Genomic DNA, 23,720 nt, shown 5'->3' on the forward strand with positions numbered 1-23,720 from the left:
GCTTCCTCACCCTTTTTAATTCTCTCTTCAAATGCACACACACCAACCTCTGTCACACAAAGTCACAACCGTCAGCATCACATCTATCCCTGTTCCCCTGCTCCCTCATCTCCACTACTGCTGTTGTCTGATTCCAGCACATATTTCTGCACGATGGCTGACAGAGATTTGCGGGAGGGCTGGGAAGGGGAGGAACTCAGGTCAGTGGCGGCACTGGCTCGCTCCTGCTGGGCCTTGTCAAAGAAATAGTCAAAGCCAAACTGAGCGTAGCCCTGTTCCAGAACCATGTTACACTCCTTCCTCTCCCTGTCGTACCTCTGTACCTGCACACACACACACACAGGACAATGAACACATGTTTCACTGACACTGTTACTCTCCCACACACACACACAGGACAATGAACGCATGTTTCAATGACACTGCTACTCTCCTGCACACACACACATAGGACAATGAAAACATGTTTCACTTGACACTGTTACTCTCCTGCACACAGGACAATGAACACATGCTTCACTGACATTGTCACTCTCCTGCACACACACACACACACACACATGACAATGAACACATGCTTCACTGACATTGTCACTCTCCTGCACACACACACAGGACAATGAACACGTTTCACTTGACAACATTACTCTCCTGCACACACACACACACAGGACAATGAACATATGTTTCACTGACACTGGTGGTTCCTTGTACACACACACAGGACAATGAACACATGTTTCACTGACACTGGTACTGTCTTGTACACACACACAGGACAATGAAAGGAAATTTTCTACCTAAAATTAAGTTTAAGTAACATACTTACCGTGACCCACTAGTGCAGACTCCGGCAGGGGTCTGACATTCCTGTTCTGTGCAAACTACAAACCGCCTATGCGGTAGCTACGGCCGATAACCTCCCTGAAGAAGGTAACCTCCCCTTTGCCCCCATGACTAGCGCCCTCTTTTTACGGCAATTCGCCGCAACCAGCGCAGTGTGCAGGAACAGAAAGCAGGGAGAACGGGAGGGTCTTAAATGTGGGTCATGGTAAGTATGTTACTTAAATGTAATTTTAGGTAGAAAATTTCCTTTTAATTACACATACTTGACAGTGACCCACTACTGCAGAATGGCACAAGGTGGAGGGCTTGTCTGTTCTATCACCAGTGCGCTGCGATGGCCTGTTGTGTGACCACCACAGAGGCAATGCCTCTTGGGCCATCATCCCTAAAGCGGCAGATGTCCCTAAGTAGAATTCGATGAAGGTAGAGTGTACTGTGTCACCTAAGGATATTGGTGCAGGCAAAGAAGACAGAGGTCCGCAGCTGTATTGTGGGAGAGGTCTGTGGACCACAGCTGTGCCGATAAATGTAGCGCAAAGAAAATTGGGTCAGTGTGTTGAATCCACACTTTACTGAGAGCCCTTCGAATCAAAGGGAAGGAAACACGTACCCTATAGGGTTGTCTCACTTGAGCGCGGTTGAGCGTCAATGCAAGGAGGTGCACATGTGGTTTGATCTGATGATTCCACATCAGTTGTGGGCCGATAGTAGAAGTGATATGTGTTTGAAGGAAACTGTGGCACGAGACAGAGGTAGGCCACCATGTTGGGCTTGCCTTAGGCGTGATCGCCAGATCTGTAGAGCTCCTCCATGTGAGCTGACAGGCGATGGGCGCTCCCCCCACCACTTTTTTGTCACTGCCAAAAAACAGCACTGGCATGCTGCCTATGCATAGAATGGCAGACATTTGGCAAAAAGAGACTTAAGGTCCCTGGTGTCTCTGGGACAGGGCTGTGTAATTGCCCAGGTAGGTACCATGACGAAGGGGCATACGGAAGGCTTGGTGGCTTCACTACCTGCATGGCATTTTTGAGCAACCTGCAGAAAGTTGTCGGCAGTCAATGGCTGGGTTGGATCAGGCTGTGGGAGTGCACTTCATGTGCCTCCAGGTCACTGAGTCTCATTCTGTGGTGGAATTCCTAATGGAAGTGGGTTTCCATGGGGAAAATTTTCGCTGAAGGTTCTTTAGTGAGAAAGGGGACTGGATCCATGACAGGCCTCTGGCTGTGTGTGCTGCGCACTAAGTCTGAGATGGAGTGGGGCGGGAAGACCAAGTGCAGAAAGTGCTTTCAAATGCCAACTGTTTGAGACGTCGATGCTGGATCTCTGTTCAAGCAAGGTGATGGGGCAAACTGATGTGCTTGAATGTGGCATCTGCCGTGCTGGTATGAGTGGGCAGAAAGGTACACCCCTGTGGCTAATGAACGGTTCGTTGTGCTTTGTGAGACACATCCGTCCTCGTCAATATAACTTTCTCCCGAGTATAGAGGAAAACTGCTACTAGTGAGGAGTGGAAGAGATGGACTTAGGGTGATAGTCTCCTGCCCAGTGGGCAGTTTTTGGGCCTGCTAAAACTTGGAAGGCAAAGATAGACACCCCTTCATGGGAGGGCTGGCTAGGATGTAGGGCCCCTGTGCAGCTGTTGTCACAACCGCAGTGGTGCAAACCAAGGGTTGTTGTAGGCAAGGGGGGGAAGAAGGGATGCCTTACAAACTTGGAAGGAATGAAGGGCATGTGTGTCCGGAGTGGCACCTTCAAGTTGGACTGCTCATCCCTCCTTGTACCAGGTTAGGGCATCTCTAGCCCTGTAGGTGATTGTTGTAGGCAAATGAGTTGGGTTGCCTTGTCCCTCCATGCACCAAGAGAGGGTATCCTTAGCCCTGTGGGTGGGAAGGGAGTGTGTGTCGGTCCCTAAGGACCAGCCACTACTGATATGTGAAGAAGCATACATTCAGGTGTGAATGAGGCAGTTTTGTCTGTGAGTGCAGTTGTCCTCCGAAAGCAAGGTAGGGATGAATTTATGAAAATGAATACATATATGTGCAAAGGGATTATAAACTTCCATCAACTTAAGTGGTGATGTCAGGAATATGCCAATGAAAAGAGATCGAGTCACAAGAAATAAGCGGTTGTTTAAGCATATGTGTAGCGTGCACAGATATACCCAAGTAAATGGGTAAGTGTGCATAATCAGTAATGAAAAGGAATCTGTGTATGCACTTATATATAAGAGATGCACATATACATATGAATGATGTGCCAGTATGTAGACGCATGGAGTTCTGGGTATTGTGAACAGAATGACGCAAATGCAAGTGTGCCTATATTGCTATGTAGGGAATTTCAATGAACAGATGTCAATGAATAGATAGAAATATAATTGTACATGTTAATATGAAAATCGTATGAACCTATCCCGTAAGCGCACACACGTGTATACCAAGGGATAAGTATACATCTATAAGTGTAAATAGAAGTGTGTATAAATGTAGCAAGATATCATATATATATATATATATATATTTTTTTTTTTTTTCTGTTGGTCGTCGTTGTTGTTTTATATAATAAATCAAAAAGAATAGGAAGGGAAATATTGTGATTTATTTCCTGTTATTGTGTATAAAAAGAAAAGAATGGTAATAGGGTTGATTGCCTGCAGAGGACTGTGTGCAAGTCTGGGGGGATGAAGAACCCAAAAGTTCAGTGGCCAATAGCCTGAGAAACAGCAAGGTGCAATTGCTGTGCAAAGTTGTGTAATGCTGTGCAAAGTTGTGTAAAGTCCATGAATGGGCAGCAGGACCCAATGAGAAACCGAAAAAACATTGTTGGTGGACAGCATGGGGGGCAGGAGTGACGTGCTGTGTCAGCGGAAGTAACTACAGCGTCAACCGCCCAGGTTACAAATGTGTAGTTGCCTCCCTTGGCGCCGATTATCGGTGAAAAGGATGGTGTCTTTAGAGCACATATCCCCTGGTGTGACGTTTCTTCGCTGTAGAGGAAGGAGTGTCATGCTGCGTGTGAGAGTCCGTGGTTCAATGCCACTGTAACCGACACAGGTGAATACGGCCGCAAGGGGAATAATTATAACAGGGTTCCCAGGTGGTGGGCATGAAGCCAAAAAAGGACCTTTAAAGGACTTTATAAGGACCTCAAATCAGTTTAAAAGGACCTTTGCCGACATGACTTTACAGTACACCCCAATCTATTTGACATGCAGAACAGCAGACACTTACCTCTCATAAACGGAAGAACAGCTAATCCCATTTGACTGTCGTATTTAGTCTTTGCAATTCACGTCACTGTAGGCTAGGCCTAAGCAAAGCAGCAGCAGCAGGCGTGACTCACAGCCACTGTACCACGCTTCGCGTCTGCCACCGAGCAGAAAGCGCACTACTGTTAGGGCCTAGGCCTATAGGCTGTATCCTCCTACAGTAAGTACTGAGTTTCAGACGATCGCGTCAGCATCTTTCAACGCGCTTTGCAACTTGCGGTTTTGGTGTCGAAGGTGTTTCAGTTTTGTTCTCAAGTCTCTTTCTCTTCATAAAACAGGACTTAACAGTACCTTTCAAAAATTAAAAGGACCTCCTGATGAGTTAAAAGGACCAACTTTGCTGAATCAAAGCACTTAAAAGGCCTTTTGACCAAAATCCAATTCCTAAGGACTTAAAAGGACTTGAAAGGACCCTACGAACCTTGTATAACGTCACTTAGTGCCATGGGCATCCCTACTTGAATCGGTCGCCATCGGACGCGAGACGGTCGGGGCATGTGGCATGATGGCACCGTAATTCAGTGTTATGGGCATCGTGGATGAGGGGTGGCAAGTCCGTCAGCTTGCCGTGGGATGTGCATCCCCCTGTAGCTGAACTGCAGTCCAATCTCGCGAATAGCTCCTGCGAGAGGACCGACGTTCAGCTGTTGTGTGTTGACGGATAAAGGGATAGACAAGATCGGCCCGAGCACTGCTGAGTGGCAGGATCGAGTTATCATAGGGGAGGTTACCTACTTCTGGGAGGTTACTGGCCATAGCCACTTTCGTTTTCTCCGCATAGGCGGATAACAGTTTGCACAGGACAGGAATGTCAGACCCCTGCCAGAGTCTGCACTAGTGGGTCACGGTTAAGTATGTGTAATTCAACACATGTTTCACTGACACTGGTACTTTCTTGCACACACACACACACAGGACAATGAATATGTTTCACTGACACTGGTACTCCAAGAGGGCACAATGAGCATTTTCATAGTCCAACAGGCAACAGATTTGCTCCCCTTATTTAAATGGGTGTTCATGGTGTTGGTAGAAAGTGTGTAAAAAAAAACAACAAAAAAACAAAAAACAAAGAAAAAAGAAAAGAAAAAAAACTAACTTGCACACTGATAAGCATATGTAACTTCCTGCACAGAGACGAAGAAGAAAGCAATGGACAACAGAATAAACTGTCTTCATAGGAGTGTGGAAATTACCTGTGCTTCAAACTCTGCTCCCTCTCCATGTATGTCCAGTCCTGTGATGTGGTTGAACAACTGCTCTGGACTCAGCACACCATGGACCCCTCGCTTCTGGAAATGCTGTTCAACAACACACAACAGCAAATCAGTGCAGGAATATATGCTTTCAGTATTATGAGATCTGATATTAATGAAGGACATGACCAGAGCAATGAAAGAAATATAAATATTCATGCCAATTTATCAAATATTTAAATCTGTTACTAAAACAGCATGCCTGTCTAACAATTTCAAAGATGCTTTTTTTTCCCCCCTTAACTCACTCAGTACGGCCAGTCCTCTCTTCTCTTCTACACAGACCCCTCGGATGTCCAGAGGGTGTCTGAATGACCCAACCTTTAGCTTCCGTCGTCAGAATAGTGGTATTCTTTGTCAACATTCACCTCTTCAGTATAAGAGCCTTCCACTTGCAATATTTTGATGATGGTAATTGGGGTGAAACGCTGTTTACGTCGTTTCTTTCGCCGTTCGTATGGAGAGAGTTAACCAGTAGAGAGCCTATAAGACGTCAACTGACGTCTTACAAAAAGTGTTGCCTTACTGCCTATAAGACGTCCGTCCACTTATGTCCTTCATATGTTCCGATTTTTCCTTCAGTGGAGTTTGGTTCAATTCACATGAACAGACTCTGAACTGTTAGTTTGATGTGCCTGGATTATAAGAATACTATTGAAATGAACATACATCAGGTAGAAGACCCCTTTCTACTCAATAATTTGCTAACTGACCACATGATACGTGTGTGGAAAAGGGGGGGGTTGCATCATGTGCAAAAAAAGGCACTGAAAACTGTGTCCAGAAAAAACAAATAGTCACAGTCAGCAGATTTACACAATTCTGAAAGCTCTGCTTGTGATTATGGACAAGTTTTGTGATGGAGAAGGATCTCTCATGTCTGATGATTGGTTTGAAATTGAAGGTGATTGACAATGACAGTGATGAAACTGACAGCCCATTTGATGGTAATGCAGTCCATCCATCAAATCAGACAGCATTTTTGAACAAGTGGCTATGACCGAGTGACAGAATATGTCCAGTGAGCGTTGGAAGAAGGGGGACGAGAGAGAGAGGAATGATGTAAGACGATAGGTCGAATGCCAGCCAGAGGTCATCAAGGGGGCGTGGCTTTTGGGAAGAGTGTACTCAGATTTCAAGCGGACTGTAGGAAAATCAATAACCTCCAATGCCCCATGATTTTCATGAAACAGAGCTGAACCTGCACTGGACGTGAAACACATGCTTCTTGTTTTTAACGCTTTTTTTCCACTGAATCAGATGGATGGCTTGTTTTGAAGAGGTGGCAAGCCGGATGCACAGCAGACACTTTAACCCTTCTCCTGCCAGGAAAATAAGATTTAAGTGAAATCTATTTGCCAGGGTTTTATCACAAAAAACGGGTATAAATTTTCAAAAAATTCTGTGCTCTTTGTTATTGGAGAAAGACCCATAAAAGTATATATTTTCTGAAAGGTAAATGAATAAAGATGTTTAACCATTTTATATATTTTTAGTGACATGCTGTTGTTTTGAAATCAGTGTTTTGTTTTTTGTCACATTTTCAACTCGTTCATTACAAACAGTCAGGTAATTTGCACTAAAATATCATATTTTCTGGTCAAATGGATATCTGCACACACAGAATCATACTAGAACAACCACAATAAAAAAAAAAAGAAAATAAAAAAGAGATAGATACACAATGCATTGTGACTTCTCCCAGTGATAATGTGGATGTGAGGCCACGCCCCCTCAGTCTCCACCCCCCTCCTCTTCACCCCTCTCACACAGTCACTTTGTCCAGTTCTCATCAGACCACATTGGCTGAGTGCCAAGAAAATTGCTCACACTGTGTCCTGCTAATAATTTGGTCAACTTTCTGTCATCTGCTACAAGTGTACAGCTGGCATCACTCACTGATAGTCGTATTTTGGCCACTCTCTTGATTGCTTCTTTTATTTTCTATCAAATCGCCCTATAAATGTTCATCACTGTCTTCTCCGTCGAATTTACACTTCAATTCTTTCTGAGCATCAGCTAAAGAAAGCAATCTTGGTTGATTTAGTTCGCCACGATCTCACGTCCTGAGGACGGCATCAGTCCGACATTTTGTTGACGAGAGAGGAGAGGAGCCAGGCAAACACTGTGGCCAGTAACCCAACCAAAACGTTCAAATAAAGGACTGCCCCATGACGCTGATGGTGTTTCCAACTATGAATGGAATCTAGAAAGATTCCCCAAGCTAAAGCTACCAGCAATTTTGTCAACAAACTGAATGCAAAGCAGGGAAAAGTCAGAATATTTTGATGACGAGTTATCTCGTCATTGTGGCAGCGAAGCATACATGCTTGCCATGACCAGTTATCTCGTCATATAGGCAACCTAGGGGTTAATCAGCCCACATGCAACTTGAAAGGAGTGAATGCAATCAAAGAACTTCACCCTCTCACTCCAGATTGCTCCTAGCTGTCAAAAAGCTTGCCAGCTCAGTTTCTGAGACCGTGACTGACCTTTTACGTTGACTTTACCCACTTTTGTCATTGTTGGGACAGTGATTTACTTTGATGTCTGCATGAGCTGTGATTTGTTTTCATAAACTTCTAGCCTGTCTTAATTTCTTCTACAGGTATAATCTTACAATAGACATGCTATTTCTAGCTGTATTTTGTTTCTTTTCTTTTTGTTGCACAAAAATTATTATCTTGACTTTACATGCCCAAACAGTTATCTACAATCACACAAAAACGTTTACGTTCTTTCTGTATCGCCCATAGCTTTTGTGGTAGAAATTTTTGTGATTTATTACCCCCGAATCCTCAAAATTCCATGGCAAGGGGAGAGCACTTTAATTTTTTTATTTTTTTATTTTTTTTTTTACAAAATTCTCTGGCACTGAACTGGTTAAGGTCATGAATCAGACTACTATGTAACATAATCGAACGGCAGACTCTGTAACACTCACTTTGCTTTTATTTACTGAGATGATTGTATTTACACCTGATTATTACTGTTTCTGTTACCATAACTCTTTCAGAAAATTCACTCTTTTCATCCACTCCAATCAATTAAAAAGAAAGAGATAAAAGAAACAGCCAGTGAGTGTGTTCATACAAACACTATGATTGCACTAGCTTGCCCATTATTCCCTCCCGCATGTAGAGCACCAGTTATGATTGTACAAGTAACTAAATGGATTTTCCAACAGATAAGTCTGTGCTGAAAGAAACCATTCACTGATGGTGACGATACAATCATCAGCTTTAACAGCAACACCTGTACAAATTGTATGGTACTGAGATGCAGCCTTGCTGTCTACTGTCAGTTGCTATTCTTTCTCTGTTTCCCATCCGGAATGAGCTACCCATTTAGCTCTTTAAAGTCAACCCTAAAAAAATTGATTTATTTCAAAAACAATGTCTTGCAAGCATTTGTACAAACTTTCTCTTCTTTCTGTCTCATCCTCCACTTTAATTCACTCTTGTAAGCTGTTCCTGAACATGCATGCAAATGATCAGTGCTTTGTTCGTGTTTATCATTTTAATTAATCCGTGTCAGGTGTTCCTGTGTGCAAATGTGAATGATTTGCACATGCTTTCATTTCAATAAAACAAAACAAGCCAAGAGAACAGCAGAAGACTCACAGTGGAGATGTTGGTGCAGTCCCGGAACAGGAAGTTGAAGGCCTGATGATGGGTCAGATCCACCGCCTGGGAAACGTCAATGACATACACTGTCCCATCATGCCACAGCAAGTTGTAGGCACTCAAATCTGCGTGCACCAAACTGCACTTACTGTGAAGCATTTTCATTATCTGCAAAAAAAAACCCCAAACAAACCAGTCCTGTTTACTTAAAAACAAGTGACACTGCAAATCAGGCTGAAGTCTGCTGGTGATTGTCACTGCACTGAGAATATCAGGTAAATATTTCAGGGATAAGAACATTCTTTAAATTACTCTGCAACAATCGTGAAACTCCAAGTAAGTTCACATTGATTTAAAATACACACATACACAAACCCCGTCCCCAATTTTTCATAAAACAATATATGTTCCTGGTGCATGTTCTTTTCTGTTTTGTGTGAAATTTGTGTGCAAAACTCTCCATCTCACTCACACATAAATGCACACACATTTGTATTTCAAAAGAAAACCTAGACTTGTAAGAATAAATGTACCTAATGTTCAAATGTTAAAGCCCTCACCAGAAAACACCTTTGGTGCTGGCAGTAATCAGCAACCCATTACTACTGATCTTAAAATTTAAAAAAACCCAAAGGCTTAGTATTTGTTGAATTGTCAAATGTGTTCGCTCTTATTATGGTCACAATAAAATATTTCTGTAGTCTAATATCGTTTACCATAGCATTTGATGAAACTGAACCTCTTCACAACCACCAATGAAATAAAAGAAAAAGATCACAAAGAAATATACTTGGATAAACATAGCATCTTACATTCAGAAAAGATTTACAGCAATTTTATGTGTTCACAGTAAGTCTACACATCCACATTAAAGACACATATACTGATATAGCAACCACTAGTCATCAATTTCAAATATTTCTTTTCATCATCACCTTCCCATTTAGTCTTCCAAGACTGACTCAGTAAATGGCACATTCAATGAAATAAAACTCAAAACCCATTAACCTATCATATCATTTTTAGACAGTGCATACAAGCGCACAATGCAACTCAATGTGCTGTACATGCACCATGTACCACACTATTCATGCAATATGCACCAACACCACACACACTCATCCACACACACACAACCTATGACACAGCTACGGGAATGCCTGGCAGCACATAGGACTGACCTCCACAGTCTGTTCATACGCATCCTGCTCATCAGGGACGGACAACTTGATGTCGTGCAGTTTGGGGGCAGGTTTGTCATCTCCAATACATGACATCACCAGCACATGTTTCTTCAGGGTCACCACACGGGGACATGGAACATCAAACTTCCGCATCCTGAAATAATCAACGTTTGGACTGGTGCTGTAGTTTGCCTCATATCACACATTATGCAGGGCCAGAATATTGTTAAATCACTTCCAGTGTTCATCGTCTCAAATAAATATGTTCACCAGGAAATGACAACCCTTCGTCAGTTTCTGTCAGACCAAAGCCAGTGAAATAAGTAGCCCAAACTGAACTTGCACTTGCCAAAAAGCTAACACAATGTTCACTTTCAAAAATCTAAAACTGAGGATACAAATATGAAATTCACATTATCTCTGATCACCTATGAGCTGAACAAAGATTCATGAAATTGTGGAAAATAAATGAAGTCTAGCTACCGTTCCTTTTATCTTTAAAAAAAAAAAAAAAAAAAAAAAAAAAAAAAATTAAGTAATTGATTCCAGTGGTGAAATAAGCTTCTGCCTGGTGTGTTTTTCCTCCACCTTTTCCATGTTTCAGAGAAACTTCTGACATGAAAACTGCTGTGTGTCCAGTCAGATACCTTGTCAATATTTTCACCTGCCTGATCATTTGATCATTAGTCTTTCGGATGGGTTATAATCAATTCATTAAAACATGACTCAATAAAAATTACATCAATGCCAGAAACTACATAAATAAAACCTAAAAAAATAAATTAATCTAACAATTTTGGGTTTCATAATACATTTCCGGCATATACAACTTAACCATCAACGTGAGCCACTGAGTGTGTGCATTCACACCTTCAGAATTATTTTTCTACTTTAGCTGATCCCCCCCCACCCTCCCATACACACCCAGCTATTCCCCACCTGTCCACACACCTTTCCCTCCACAGCCTTACCTGTTCAGGTTGGCCACTTCCTTCATGGCCCAGATCTTGATGATTTTGCGGGGGTTCTGCTTCTTGTAGTCATCACTGGAGAAGCGGTGATCACCATGAACGTACTTCTCCCTGGTGCGGAAATCCAGCAGGGTCGTCTTGAACACCTTCACAGCCACTTTCTGTGGGACTTCCACCCCCTCCATGCTGTGACAGTGCAATACCATGCTGTGACACCACTTCACCACTGACAACAATGTACATCAACACCTCCATGCTGTGACATCACTTCACCACTGACAACAATGTTCATCAACACCTCCATGCTGTGTCATCACTTCACCACTGAGAACCGTGTACATAAACACCTCCATGCTGTGACAACACTTCACCACTGACAATGTACATCAACACCTTCATGTTGTGACATCACTTCACCACTGACAACAATGTACATCAACACCTCCATGCTGTGACATCACTTCACCACTGACAATGTACATCAACACCTCCATGCTGTGACATCACTTCACCACTGACAACAATGTACATCAACACCTCCATGCTGTGACACCACTTCACCACTGACAACAATGTACATCAACACCTTCATGCTGTGACATCACTTCACCACTGACAACAATGTACATCAACACCTTCATGCTGTGACATCACCTCACCACTGACAACAATGTACATCAACACCTTCATGCTGTGACACCACTTCACCACTGACAACAATGTACATCAACAACTTCATGCTGTGACATCACCTCACCACTGACAACAATGTACATCAACACCTCCATGCTGTGACATCACTTCACCACTGACAACAATGTACATCAACACCTCCATGCTGTGACATCATTTCATCACTGACAACAATGTACATCAACACCTCCATGCTGTGACATCACTTCACCACTGACAATGTACATCAACACCTCCATGCTGTGACATCAGCTCACCAATGACAACTATGTACATTAACACCTCCATGCTGTGACATCACTTCACCACTGACAACAATGTACATCAACACCTCCATGCTGTGACATCACTTCACCACTGACAACAATGTACATCAACACCTCCATGCTGTGACATCACTTCACCACTGACAACAATGTACATCAACACCTCCATGCTGTGACATCACTTCACCACTGACAATGTACATCAACACCTCCATGCTGTGACATCACTTCACCACTGACAACAATGTACATCAACACCTCCATGCTGTGACATCACCTCTCCACTGACAATGTACATCAACACCTCCATGCTATGACATCACTTCACCACTGACAATGTACATCAACACCTCCATGCTGTGACATCACCTCTCCACTGACAATGTACATCAACACCTCCATGCTATGACATCACTTCACCACTGACAATGTACATCAACACCTCCATGCTGTGACATCACTTCACCACTGACAACAATGTACATCAACACCTCCATGCTGTGACATCACTTCACCACTGACAACAATGTACATCAACACCTCCATGCTGTGACATCACTTCACCACTGACAATGTACATCAACACCTCCATGCTGTGACATCACTTCACCACTGACAATGTACATCAACACCTCCATGCTGTGACATCACCTCTCCACTGACAATGTACATCAACACCTCAGTGCTGTGACATCACTTCACCACTGACAATGTACATCAACACCTCCATGCTGTGACATCACTTCACCACTGACAACAATGTACATCAACACCTCCATGCTGTGACATCACTTCACCACTGACAATGTACATCAACACCTCCATGCTGTGACATCACTTCACCACTGACAATGTACATCAACACCTCCATGCTGTGACATCACCTCTCCACTGACAATGTACATCAACACCTCCATGCTATGACATCACTTCACCACTGACAATGTACATCAACACCTCCATGCTGTGACATCACCTCTCCACTGACAATGTACATCAACACCTCCATGCTATGACATCACTTCACCACTGACAATGTACATCAACACCTCCATGCTGTGACATCACTTCACCACTTCCTGGTGCGGAAATCCAGCAGGGTCGTCTTGAACACCTTCACAGCCACTTTCTGTGGGACTTCCACCCCCTCCATGCTGTGACAGTGCAATACCATGCTGTGACACCACTTCACCACTGACAACAATGTACATCAACACCTCCATGCTGTGACATCACTTCACCACTGACAACAATGTTCATCAACACCTCCATGCTGTGTCATCACTTCACCACTGAGAACCGTGTACATAAACACCTCCATGCTGTGACAACACTTCACCACTGACAATGTACATCAACACCTTCATGTTGTGACATCACTTCACCACTGACAACAATGTACATCAACACCTCCATGCTGTGACATCACTTCACCACTGACAATGTACATCAACACCTCCATGCTGTGACATCACTTCACCACTGACAACAATGTACATCAACACCTCCATGCTGTGACACCACTTCACCACTGACAACAATGTACATCAACACCTTCATGCTGTGACATCACTTCACCACTGACAACAATGTACATCAACACCTTCATGCTGTGACATCACCTCACCACTGACAACAATGTACATCAACACCTTCATGCTGTGACACCACTTCACCACTGACAACAATGTACATCAACAACTTCATGCTGTGACATCACCTCACCACTGACAACAATGTACATCAACACCTCCATGCTGTGACATCACTTCACCACTGACAACAATGTACATCAACACCTCCATGCTGTGACATCATTTCATCACTGACAACAATGTACATCAACACCTCCATGCTGTGACATCACTTCACCACTGACAATGTACATCAACACCTCCATGCTGTGACATCAGCCTCACCAATGACAACTATGTACATTAACACCTCCATGCTGTGACATCACTTCACCACTGACAACAATGTACATCAACACCTCCATGCTGTGACATCACTTCACCACTGACAACAATGTACATCAACACCTCCATGCTGTGACATCACTTCACCACTGACAACAATGTACATCAACACCTCCATGCTGTGACATCACTTCACCACTGACAATGTACATCAACACCTCCATGCTGTGACATCACTTCACCACTGACAACAATGTACATCAACACCTCCATGCTGTGACATCACCTCTCCACTGACAATGTACATCAACACCTCCATGCTATGACATCACTTCACCACTGACAATGTACATCAACACCTCCATGCTGTGACATCACCTCTCCACTGACAATGTACATCAACACCTCCATGCTATGACATCACTTCACCACTGACAATGTACATCAACACCTCCATGCTGTGACATCACTTCACCACTGACAACAATGTACATCAACACCTCCATGCTGTGACATCACTTCACCACTGACAACAATGTACATCAACACCTCCATGCTGTGACATCACTTCACCACTGACAATGTACATCAACACCTCCATGCTGTGACATCACTTCACCACTGACAATGTACATCAACACCTCCATGCTGTGACATCACCTCTCCACTGACAATGTACATCAACACCTCAGTGCTGTGACATCACTTCACCACTGACAATGTACATCAACACCTCCATGCTGTGACATCACTTCACCACTGACAACAATGTACATCAACACCTCCATGCTGTGACATCACTTCACCACTGACAATGTACATCAACACCTCCATGCTGTGACATCACTTCACCACTGACAATGTACATCAACACCTCCATGCTGTGACATCACCTCTCCACTGACAATGTACATCAACACCTCCATGCTATGACATCACTTCACCACTGACAATGTACATCAACACCTCCATGCTGTGACATCACCTCTCCACTGACAATGTACATCAACACCTCCATGCTATGACATCACTTCACCACTGACAATGTACATCAACACCTCCATGCTGTGACATCACTTCACCACTGACAATGTACATCAACACCTCCATGCTGTGACATCACTTCACCACTGACAATGTACATCAACACCTCCATGCTATGACATCACTTCACCACTGACAATGTACATCAACACCTCCATGCTGTGACATCACTTCACCACTGACAATGTACATCAACACCTCAGTGCTGTAACATCACTTCACCACTGACAATGCACACCAACCTGAAATGAAACCACGTCAACAATGCACATAACACTATTTTCCTTCTCTCAACACACTTTCTGTTCTCACAGTTAATGTTTAAACTCAACACTCAATGTTATAAACAAATACCACCAAGAACCAAACTTCCAAGAACATAACTCTTCTCTGACGATAACGAAATTAAAAAACAAAAACAAAAAAAAACAACCAAAAAACCATCATGCTGAAGTTATATCCTCCCAACTCCCCTCCATGTTAACACATACAGTTAAGTTATACAGATAACCTAAAAACAGACATGCACACACACAGACAACATAATGAAAGGTTGAAACATCAGCAAAGTGACCACACATAGGTTGGTTCAGTCTTTACCTTCCTCCTCTGCCTTCAAACACAGCCGACTCCTTCCCTTCAGCAAAACAGCCACCAATGGACTCCAAAAGACCACTGTTCACTAGTTTAAACAGCAGCACTCTGGTTTTGGAATCCACAGCCTTTTCCTGTAAACATATAAACCACGCCACACCTTGGGAACATTCAGCGGTATCTTGAATTTACACATTCTATAATATCTTAGAAATACTTAGCTTTTAAAGTATCAGTTAACCTAATTTTACAGCTATCAACATAGCAACTAACAAGTAAACCTCCTGCACAAGAAATAACAACAATGTGAACAATTCATTCACAAAATTCCCCTTAACCTTTAAAGTTAATGAGAGCAATGATCCAATCAGCTTTAAAAGTAAAAGCTGGAACTAGTGTAAGCCAAACAATAAATTGTGGCCCAAAACCAAAAGCATGATGAACACAGCAACATTTGAGCTCTTCATCTGTCTTTTGCCCATCTTGTACTGAACAACAGCAGAAGTAAAGTACATGAAGCTGCTTGTGGTTATAATAATTATATATATATATAGCGCTGAATCTTGTGCAGAGACAAATCAAAGCGCTTTCGCACCAATCATTTAAACGCATGCATAACTCTAAAACCGGAGAGAAAAAAACAAAAACAAAAAACCCACAAAAAACTCATAATGTTCAGCATACTTTCATTGCATTATTTAAAAAAAAAGTATTATCAATTCATAAGGTGGAAAAAAAAAACAACACCCACCCCCCTCAAACCAAAACAAAAGCCAACCCAGTAAAAAAAATAAATAAATACCCCCCCCCAAAAAAAACAAAAAACAAACTCACAGCAGTGGAATGTTCTTTGTGTTCTGATTCTCTGGTTCTGCGCTTCAGTTCAGTCATGGAGTGCTTCTTCAGCTTGTTGTACACTTTGTTGGGCAGCTGCATGTCCATGCCCTCCCCATCACCACTCTCAAACTCAGGGGGAAACTGTACATAGTCAACAACAGGTCAACAGTTTTCCTTGAGAGAAATTTTTGGTTCAGCAATACAAAACATGTAGCATTTCTGGCATTTCCAAAGAATATATAAACTGTACATGTAAATAGGTTTGTTATTTTCAAATATATTAGTTTGATACAAAAATAGTGAAATACTACTCCATTCAACATTGAACAAGGTAACAGCAGTTCAGTGAGTGACCCAAATGACTTTCTGCACACACTTGTAAACAAATGCACACAAAGTCACACAAATGACAGATAAACACAAACACACATAGAAGTTACACTGGAACAGCCACTGGTCACTCAATCTGTCTGAAGGTCTAGCTGATCCATAATAACAAGTCAGCAGAGTGTCCAGAACTGCAGCTTTTCAACCCCACTGAACATGTCCACCAATGTATCAATTGTTATCATGCATTATTTCCTGATAGTAACTGCTGATCTGAAACAAGAACTTGCATTTAAAAGAACAGTAGTAATTATTTAAAAGAATCAAATATCTTTTCAAGTTCAGTAACTGAATTCATTATGAAAATCAAAGACTTTTCTCAAACTCAAATAAAAAGCTTTTTCTCTCAAATATTCTATTTCATTTTCAATTACTTAAGTCCAGGACATATATTTTTGACATCCCAAGACTTAGTTTCCAATTTTACATCAACATGTTGATCTACAGGTATAAACCCTATCAGTAAAATCCAATTTCATGCTGTCATTCAACTTGCAATCAAAAGAGTCAACACATATGATTGAACATTTTTAATAAATAACAAAATCTGTCATCAATTCTCCAATACATTATCAATTTCATTTATTCCATATATTCTAATGCAGTTTTCTTAAATTTCTTAAAAGAATACCAAAAAATAACTCTTGGGGATACCGGACAGGCTAAAAAAAAAAAAGATCACAGAAAGAAATGAATGAAATACAATCACTGATTGACTGAACCTGCAACACTGTTTCCTACTTACCTCCATCAGACGCTCAGCATTCTTTCTTCCACAAATGACTTTGTCGTGTTTGGTGGTGATCTTTTTCCCTGATCCAGCATAGCCCTTACTACCCATGTTTGGTGTCTTCTCTTCTGCAAACATAGACAATAAAAAGCTTAATACACAAAACTTTGTGGCAGCTGTAATTACTGACATTATCAGATCCCTGTTACCAACAACTTTATGCAATTGCACATAAACAGAATGAATTAAAATAAGTGATCAAAATGATTGTTAGTGGCATTGTTTGGACAAGCCACACAGTCCACTTTTCCTCCATTGAATTTTACATGATTGATAATTCATATGCAATGTTTGTTAGTCCCACCAACATCTTTCTGCAATAGCTACAATGCACAAAAAGACAATTTTTGACTCACTTGTGTAAACAAAGTTTACATTGCCATTTTCTCTGCAAATACTTTGTCAGTTGACACCAAATTTGGCATAAAAATAGGAAAAATTCAGTTCTTTCCAGTCATCTTGTTTAAAACAATATTGCACCTCTGAGATGGGCACAAATTTTTTTAAAAAGAAGCCAAATTATATGCAAACTGATAATTTACTGTTATATTTATATTTTTTTATTCTCTAAACTTGGCACTTTGATCTGATATTCTGACACAACAACAAGAGCAGTCATTTTTATCATTTTTTGTTCAAACAGGAACTTCTTTTGCTAAGCATGGAAGTTATTTATTTTGCATGTCTTTGGTGCAGACAGTAAAAAAGGGAAATTAATCTCTAATTAATGCTAGGGGGGTTAATTTGCTTTAAACTTTTCTTTCTCATCTTAAACATTGCATTTTGAAATTATGCTCAATACATAAAAAGCTTGTGTGTTTTACTCTCAGTGTACAGGGCTTTCACTATGTTCATTCGCCCAAGTGGTCTTTTTCAGAAAATATAAAATCAATTCTACGAGTGGACTTTATAGATCTATTGGCTGAACAATGAAGGTCATGGGCAAAAATCAACTGCGTACACATATTTATACATATTCAAAGCGCATACTCGCAAGCTCAAACGGCGACATTTTGTTTAAGTAGTTGACCTGCCCGTTCAATCCAATATTCAATCGACAATACATGATAACATGTGATGGAAAGTTGGAGACCGTTAAATATTTATTCAGAGAAAGATCTGTGAATGCCTCATCACTTACTGGATTATGCCCCAAACTGCCATAAAAATATCAACAAAATCAGTTGGAATTCACAGTTAAAAATAATAAACCATGAGAGTTAATACCCTTGATGAAACATAAAAATTTCCAGTCTTTACTTTTTTCAAAATTAAACCAAGTTAATAATAGAAATCCACTGATAATCAATAAACTGCAATGTATGCTTGATAGGAAATATTTTCCCTAAAATTACGTTTATGTGACCCACTAGTGCAGACTCCGGCAGGGAGTCCGATTCCTGTCCTGTGCAATCTACTATCTGCCTATGTGGAGAAAACGAAAGTAGCTACGGCTGATAACCTCCCAGAAGTAGGTTACCTCCCCTCTGTATCCCTGACTAGCTTCCTCTTTTGATAGCACCTAACCATAACCAGTGCAGTGTGCAGAGAGAACAGGAAAGCTGGGAGGACAGAAGGGTCTTAAATGTGGGTCACAGTAACTATGTTAGATAAACGTAATTTTAGGAAAAAAAATTCCTTTTCACTACACATACTTTACCATGACACACTAGTGCAGAATGATATGACAAGGTGGAGGGCTCACCTGTTCTACTGTCTGTGTATGGCGATGGCTTGTTGTGCGACCACTGCAGAGGTGATGCCTCTTGAGCCGTCCTTGCTGAAGTGTGAAACGTCTCTCAAGTAGAAATCAGTAAGTAAGCAGGGTTTTTCCTGAGTGGGCAAGGCGAGAGATGAGGACCATGCCCTGACTTCATGAACTCTGGCTGAGGAGGCATAAGTCCTAAGTCCCAACCCTACGTCTGCATGCATGCTTTTGATCACATTGATCGTCCTTCGAGACAGAGATGTTTTGCTTATCTCGTGAGAGTGGTCAAGGAGTGAACTGATGAACTAGTGTCAAACCCTTCCAATCAAACTGAGAGGTGGCAAAGTGTACCCTGTGGGGTTTTCTGAATTGAGCTAGAAGGCGGACAGTTTATCACGAAGGCCTCGAGAAATGTAAGAGGGCAGGCGGAGGCTGAACCTCAATGCAAGGTGCACGTGGCCTGATCCTATGAGTTGTGGGCCAATGGGAAAGAAATAATTGTGTTTGAAGGGATCTGTGGCCTCAGATAGAGGCAGCCCATAAGGATGTTGGGCTTGCCTAAGGCGTGACTGTCCTGTCTGTAGAGCTCTTCCATGTGAGCCAACAGGTGATGGGTGCCCCCCCCCCCAGCCCCCCCATGTGTGGTACGTTTGAAGTAGGGGATGGAGCTGTGAGGGGCAGTTGGGGTAGAATGGCTGTTGATCTGCTGTACTAGCTATTGGAGGGCATGAGTCAGCATGAGTAAAACAGGAAACGGCTGTTGTGTGCTTGAACTGAGTTGATGTATGCAGGTGACCACCAAGGAGGTTCTGCTGAAATGTAAGGATGTGACATGGTCTGTGGGGCAACCGTGTGACAGAGAGAAATGGTGCTTGCTGTCACAGTGACAACAACAAAGTCATCCTCAGACAGGCCCTTGGCTGAAGAATGAGGCTCTGTAAACACCTCAGGGGGTGTCCCACTGGCAAGGCAGTGCTTGTTGGCAGGGGATGTGCCAGAGTATCAACCTTTCTGTGAGAAGCCCCTGGGGTGGTCACTGTGTTGAGTGATAGGGGAAACAGGAGGTGACCCTGTGAATGAGGGGACTGCATGAGGAGTTAATGAGGGGCCGCCTGTAGTGCGGAGAGTGAAAACTCTGGAGAGAGAGGGAACAAGCATCGCAATAGGGACGATGCCGGCTTAAAGAACAGAGTAGGCCGGTATTGCGTGCTGCCACCTGGCTAATGGCCTTTGTTGCAGCAAGATTTGTTGGAGAAGTGTATGCAGAGATTGCCCCTCTGTAATCACTGCAGTGGTTGTGTCAAAATTGAAAAGGGCCAGGCAAGTAAGACCAGGTGGGGAAATCATTTTCCAACACCAATGGTTTTGGGAGTTGATGTGGCGTTAATGTTCAAGCAGGATGGCGGGCCAAACTAACTGACCAAAAAGCGGCGGCCACTGTGCTGGTACAAGAGGCCACAAAGATGTGCTTCTGTGGCCAGCAAACGAATCCACTGATAATCAATAAACTGCAATGTATGCTTGATACTGATTTTTCAGTTACACATCAAAATCAAAACAAAATTAATTTAATTTTATTTGCCAATGGAACTGATTGTGACACCAGATTACAATATGATCCCAACCTCAGAGAAGGATCAATACACAGTATGCACACCAATGTTTCTGCATGATGTCAAAAATTGAAAAAGACGCGCATGTCACTCTCCAGTCACCAAATGTTTCATAACTACTGAGACAAATTGACCACAGGGTGCAACACCATGGAACTTTCTCCACTTTGCTAAAGGTCAAAATGGGCAAGCAGACTGTCTGTATAAAAGTATTAAAACTATAAAGGACTATTTGCCGCAGTTTCTTTCGATTTCTCTGCATAGCGGACTAGTAGTTTGGACAGGACAGGAATCCAGACCCCTGCCAGAGTCTGCACCAGTGGGTCACGGTTAAGCATGCGTAGTTAAACTATAAATATTGCAACTCACCCCATTTTGTTTTGGCAGGCATTAATTCATCATCTTCATAATCTTCGTCATCTTCTTCTTCATACACTGGATGTTGTGTTTTGTAGTTTTCAAAAGATACAGTGACTGAAAAAATAAATAAACAAATTAAAGTGTTAAATTTTCTAAAAACTAATTGCTCCTGAAAACAACTGCAACAAAAAACAACTCCAAAACAAATCCAACCTGAAGTAGTATGGTAAAAGAAATAAGATAAGACAGTGGCCTACAATATTTACCGTCACAAGTGTCATAATGAATTATCAAAAAAGGAATCTACAGATAATATACGTTGAACACTTGAGTGCAGAGCATAATTCAATTCCTTTGCACAAGTACAAAATGAATATGATCCTACCAATATTAAACTTATGAAGAAGATACAATGTTTCATTTATATTTCTTAATAATATTATCATATCCAAGAAAAGATACTTTTTGTTTCTCTTTCAAACACTACTTGGTTAGTAGGGTATATTTTGTTTGTTTTCTTTTCATAATGTTTATTTTCATGTTTTATGTACAAAAAATGTACAATCATTTTAATGAATCACTGAATGTCTGTACATCTGTCTCAATGCAACATATGAATAAAAAAAAAATCGAGAAAAGCAAATAACTAACTTCCTGTCTGCAAACATATTAGTTATTAATACTGCACAACTTCACGACTGCTCTATTGATACTATGATAGGGACAATGAATAATTCCCAACAGGTTTTCATGTTTGATTGCAAACAGAAGCATCAATTAACTACAGTACCAGGTAGTCATGTGTTCCCGCTAAAGAAATGAAGATCATCAGGGCCTTAATTATATATATATATATATATATATATATATATATATATATATATATAAAATACATTAAAGGAATCAGAATAAACAACTGAACACACTTCTCACCTTTGCTGGAGCCATTGAACTGTTTGGCTTCTCTGTCCAGCATTGCGTTGTGCTCACGGTCAAACTGAAGCTGCAGCATACGTGCTATCATTTCATCACTGTAAGTCTCGTTTGCATCTGCTGCTGCCAGTATTGCTGCAAAGTCTTCTTCACTCGGTTCTACTGCCAGCGTTTCTGTTTTCTGCACACTGAAGAAGATATATAACAACCAATTAAAAAGTGATTAAAAAAAAATTACTATTACTATTCCTTACTATATATATATATAATCATAATATACATACATATATATATATATATATATATATATACCAAGCTTGCTTAATAAGCCTTTACTGTCAAATAAAAATTCTATTCGGAATAAACTGTGTGTATCTGTATGCATTTATAGAATATATCACACACAAACACACACATGTGCACATGGGTACTTTGGGGATAGACCTCACTGTATGGAATTCCACATATCCACACTCACATTTTTATTTTTGGAGCAGACTAGGCCTCACTGTAGAACATGTAATTATGGAGATTTGTGACTTTTCTGTTTTCAAACATGTGCTGCATATAATTATATGCACAACAGTAAATAGCAAGGCTTGACCTGTCTAGTCTGTGAGTTACTGTGTATACTTGTAGTAAGTGATGGTATCATTTATCCTGTTTTGTTTGGTTTCGGCGATGACCATTAAAGTTTACCACGTCATACACACACATGCCACGCATGTCATATGACAACGAGAAAGTCAACTCACAAAGATTCTTCGGTTGTTAGTTGTGGTGTTCTTTGATTTTCGCCATCTTGTATTTGTGATGCCAACTGCTCACTCATGACATCTTCCAGAGAACAAGGAACCACCACCGGTGCTTTTCCCCACGGACTGGACACAGTCTGCGAACTTGCCATGTTGGATGTTCTTCACGAGTCTGCTTACCTTCCTTTAACTAAAACAAGTACTAGATCTATATCCTTTTCTTTTACAACGGTGCTTCACGTTCACCGACTACTGGTACAGAAGTTTGGTCCTTTCCTAATATATATTGTAAAATTTCACAACCGTTATATGTTACGACGGAAGTATGCAAGAATAATGTATTTTAAGAAGCCAGTCTGTGGTGAAATGCGCAGCCTTCCTTTCCAAAAGTTGCTCTTGCGTGGCTTGATGCAACTTCCGCTGGGTCAGTGACCGGAAGTTTGGCTTGATCATCACGACAGCAGACGACAAATTTGGGTGATTCGACTTCAAGTGAAGGCAAAACATTGAATCACATTTTGTGGTTTGATGGTGAACATCGATTCAGCTCCAATGAAACAGTTTCAAACTTCCATTATACGGAAATCTTCAATGAAAAAAGCCCCATAAAACTGATTCATTTCGACTTTTTCACTGTTGGAGCTCGGTAATGTCCCACTGACATTTG

General features: G+C 41.6%; 1 protein-coding gene across 1 annotated transcript; it reads right to left on the minus strand.

The window, feature by feature from the left end:
- On the minus strand, nt 1-23,466 carry LOC143291165 (serine/threonine-protein kinase RIO3-like). The gene is made up of 11 exons (XM_076600868.1): nt 23,054-23,466; nt 22,299-22,486; nt 21,375-21,479; nt 17,640-17,752; nt 16,505-16,648; nt 15,677-15,804; nt 11,155-11,340; nt 10,181-10,337; nt 8,997-9,167; nt 5,314-5,418; nt 1-323 (listed from the first exon to the last, which is right to left on the minus strand). Exons 1-11 carry the CDS (start codon nt 23,203-23,205, stop codon nt 84-86), a joined length of 1,689 nt encoding a protein of 562 aa, XP_076456983.1. The 5' UTR covers nt 23,206-23,466; the 3' UTR covers nt 1-83.
- Nucleotides 23,467-23,720: the final 254 nt, after the last annotated feature.

This window comes from Babylonia areolata, chromosome 16, assembly GCF_041734735.1.
Source record: "Babylonia areolata isolate BAREFJ2019XMU chromosome 16, ASM4173473v1, whole genome shotgun sequence".
In the NCBI taxonomy this organism is placed as follows: Eukaryota; Metazoa; Mollusca; class Gastropoda; order Neogastropoda; family Buccinidae; genus Babylonia; species Babylonia areolata.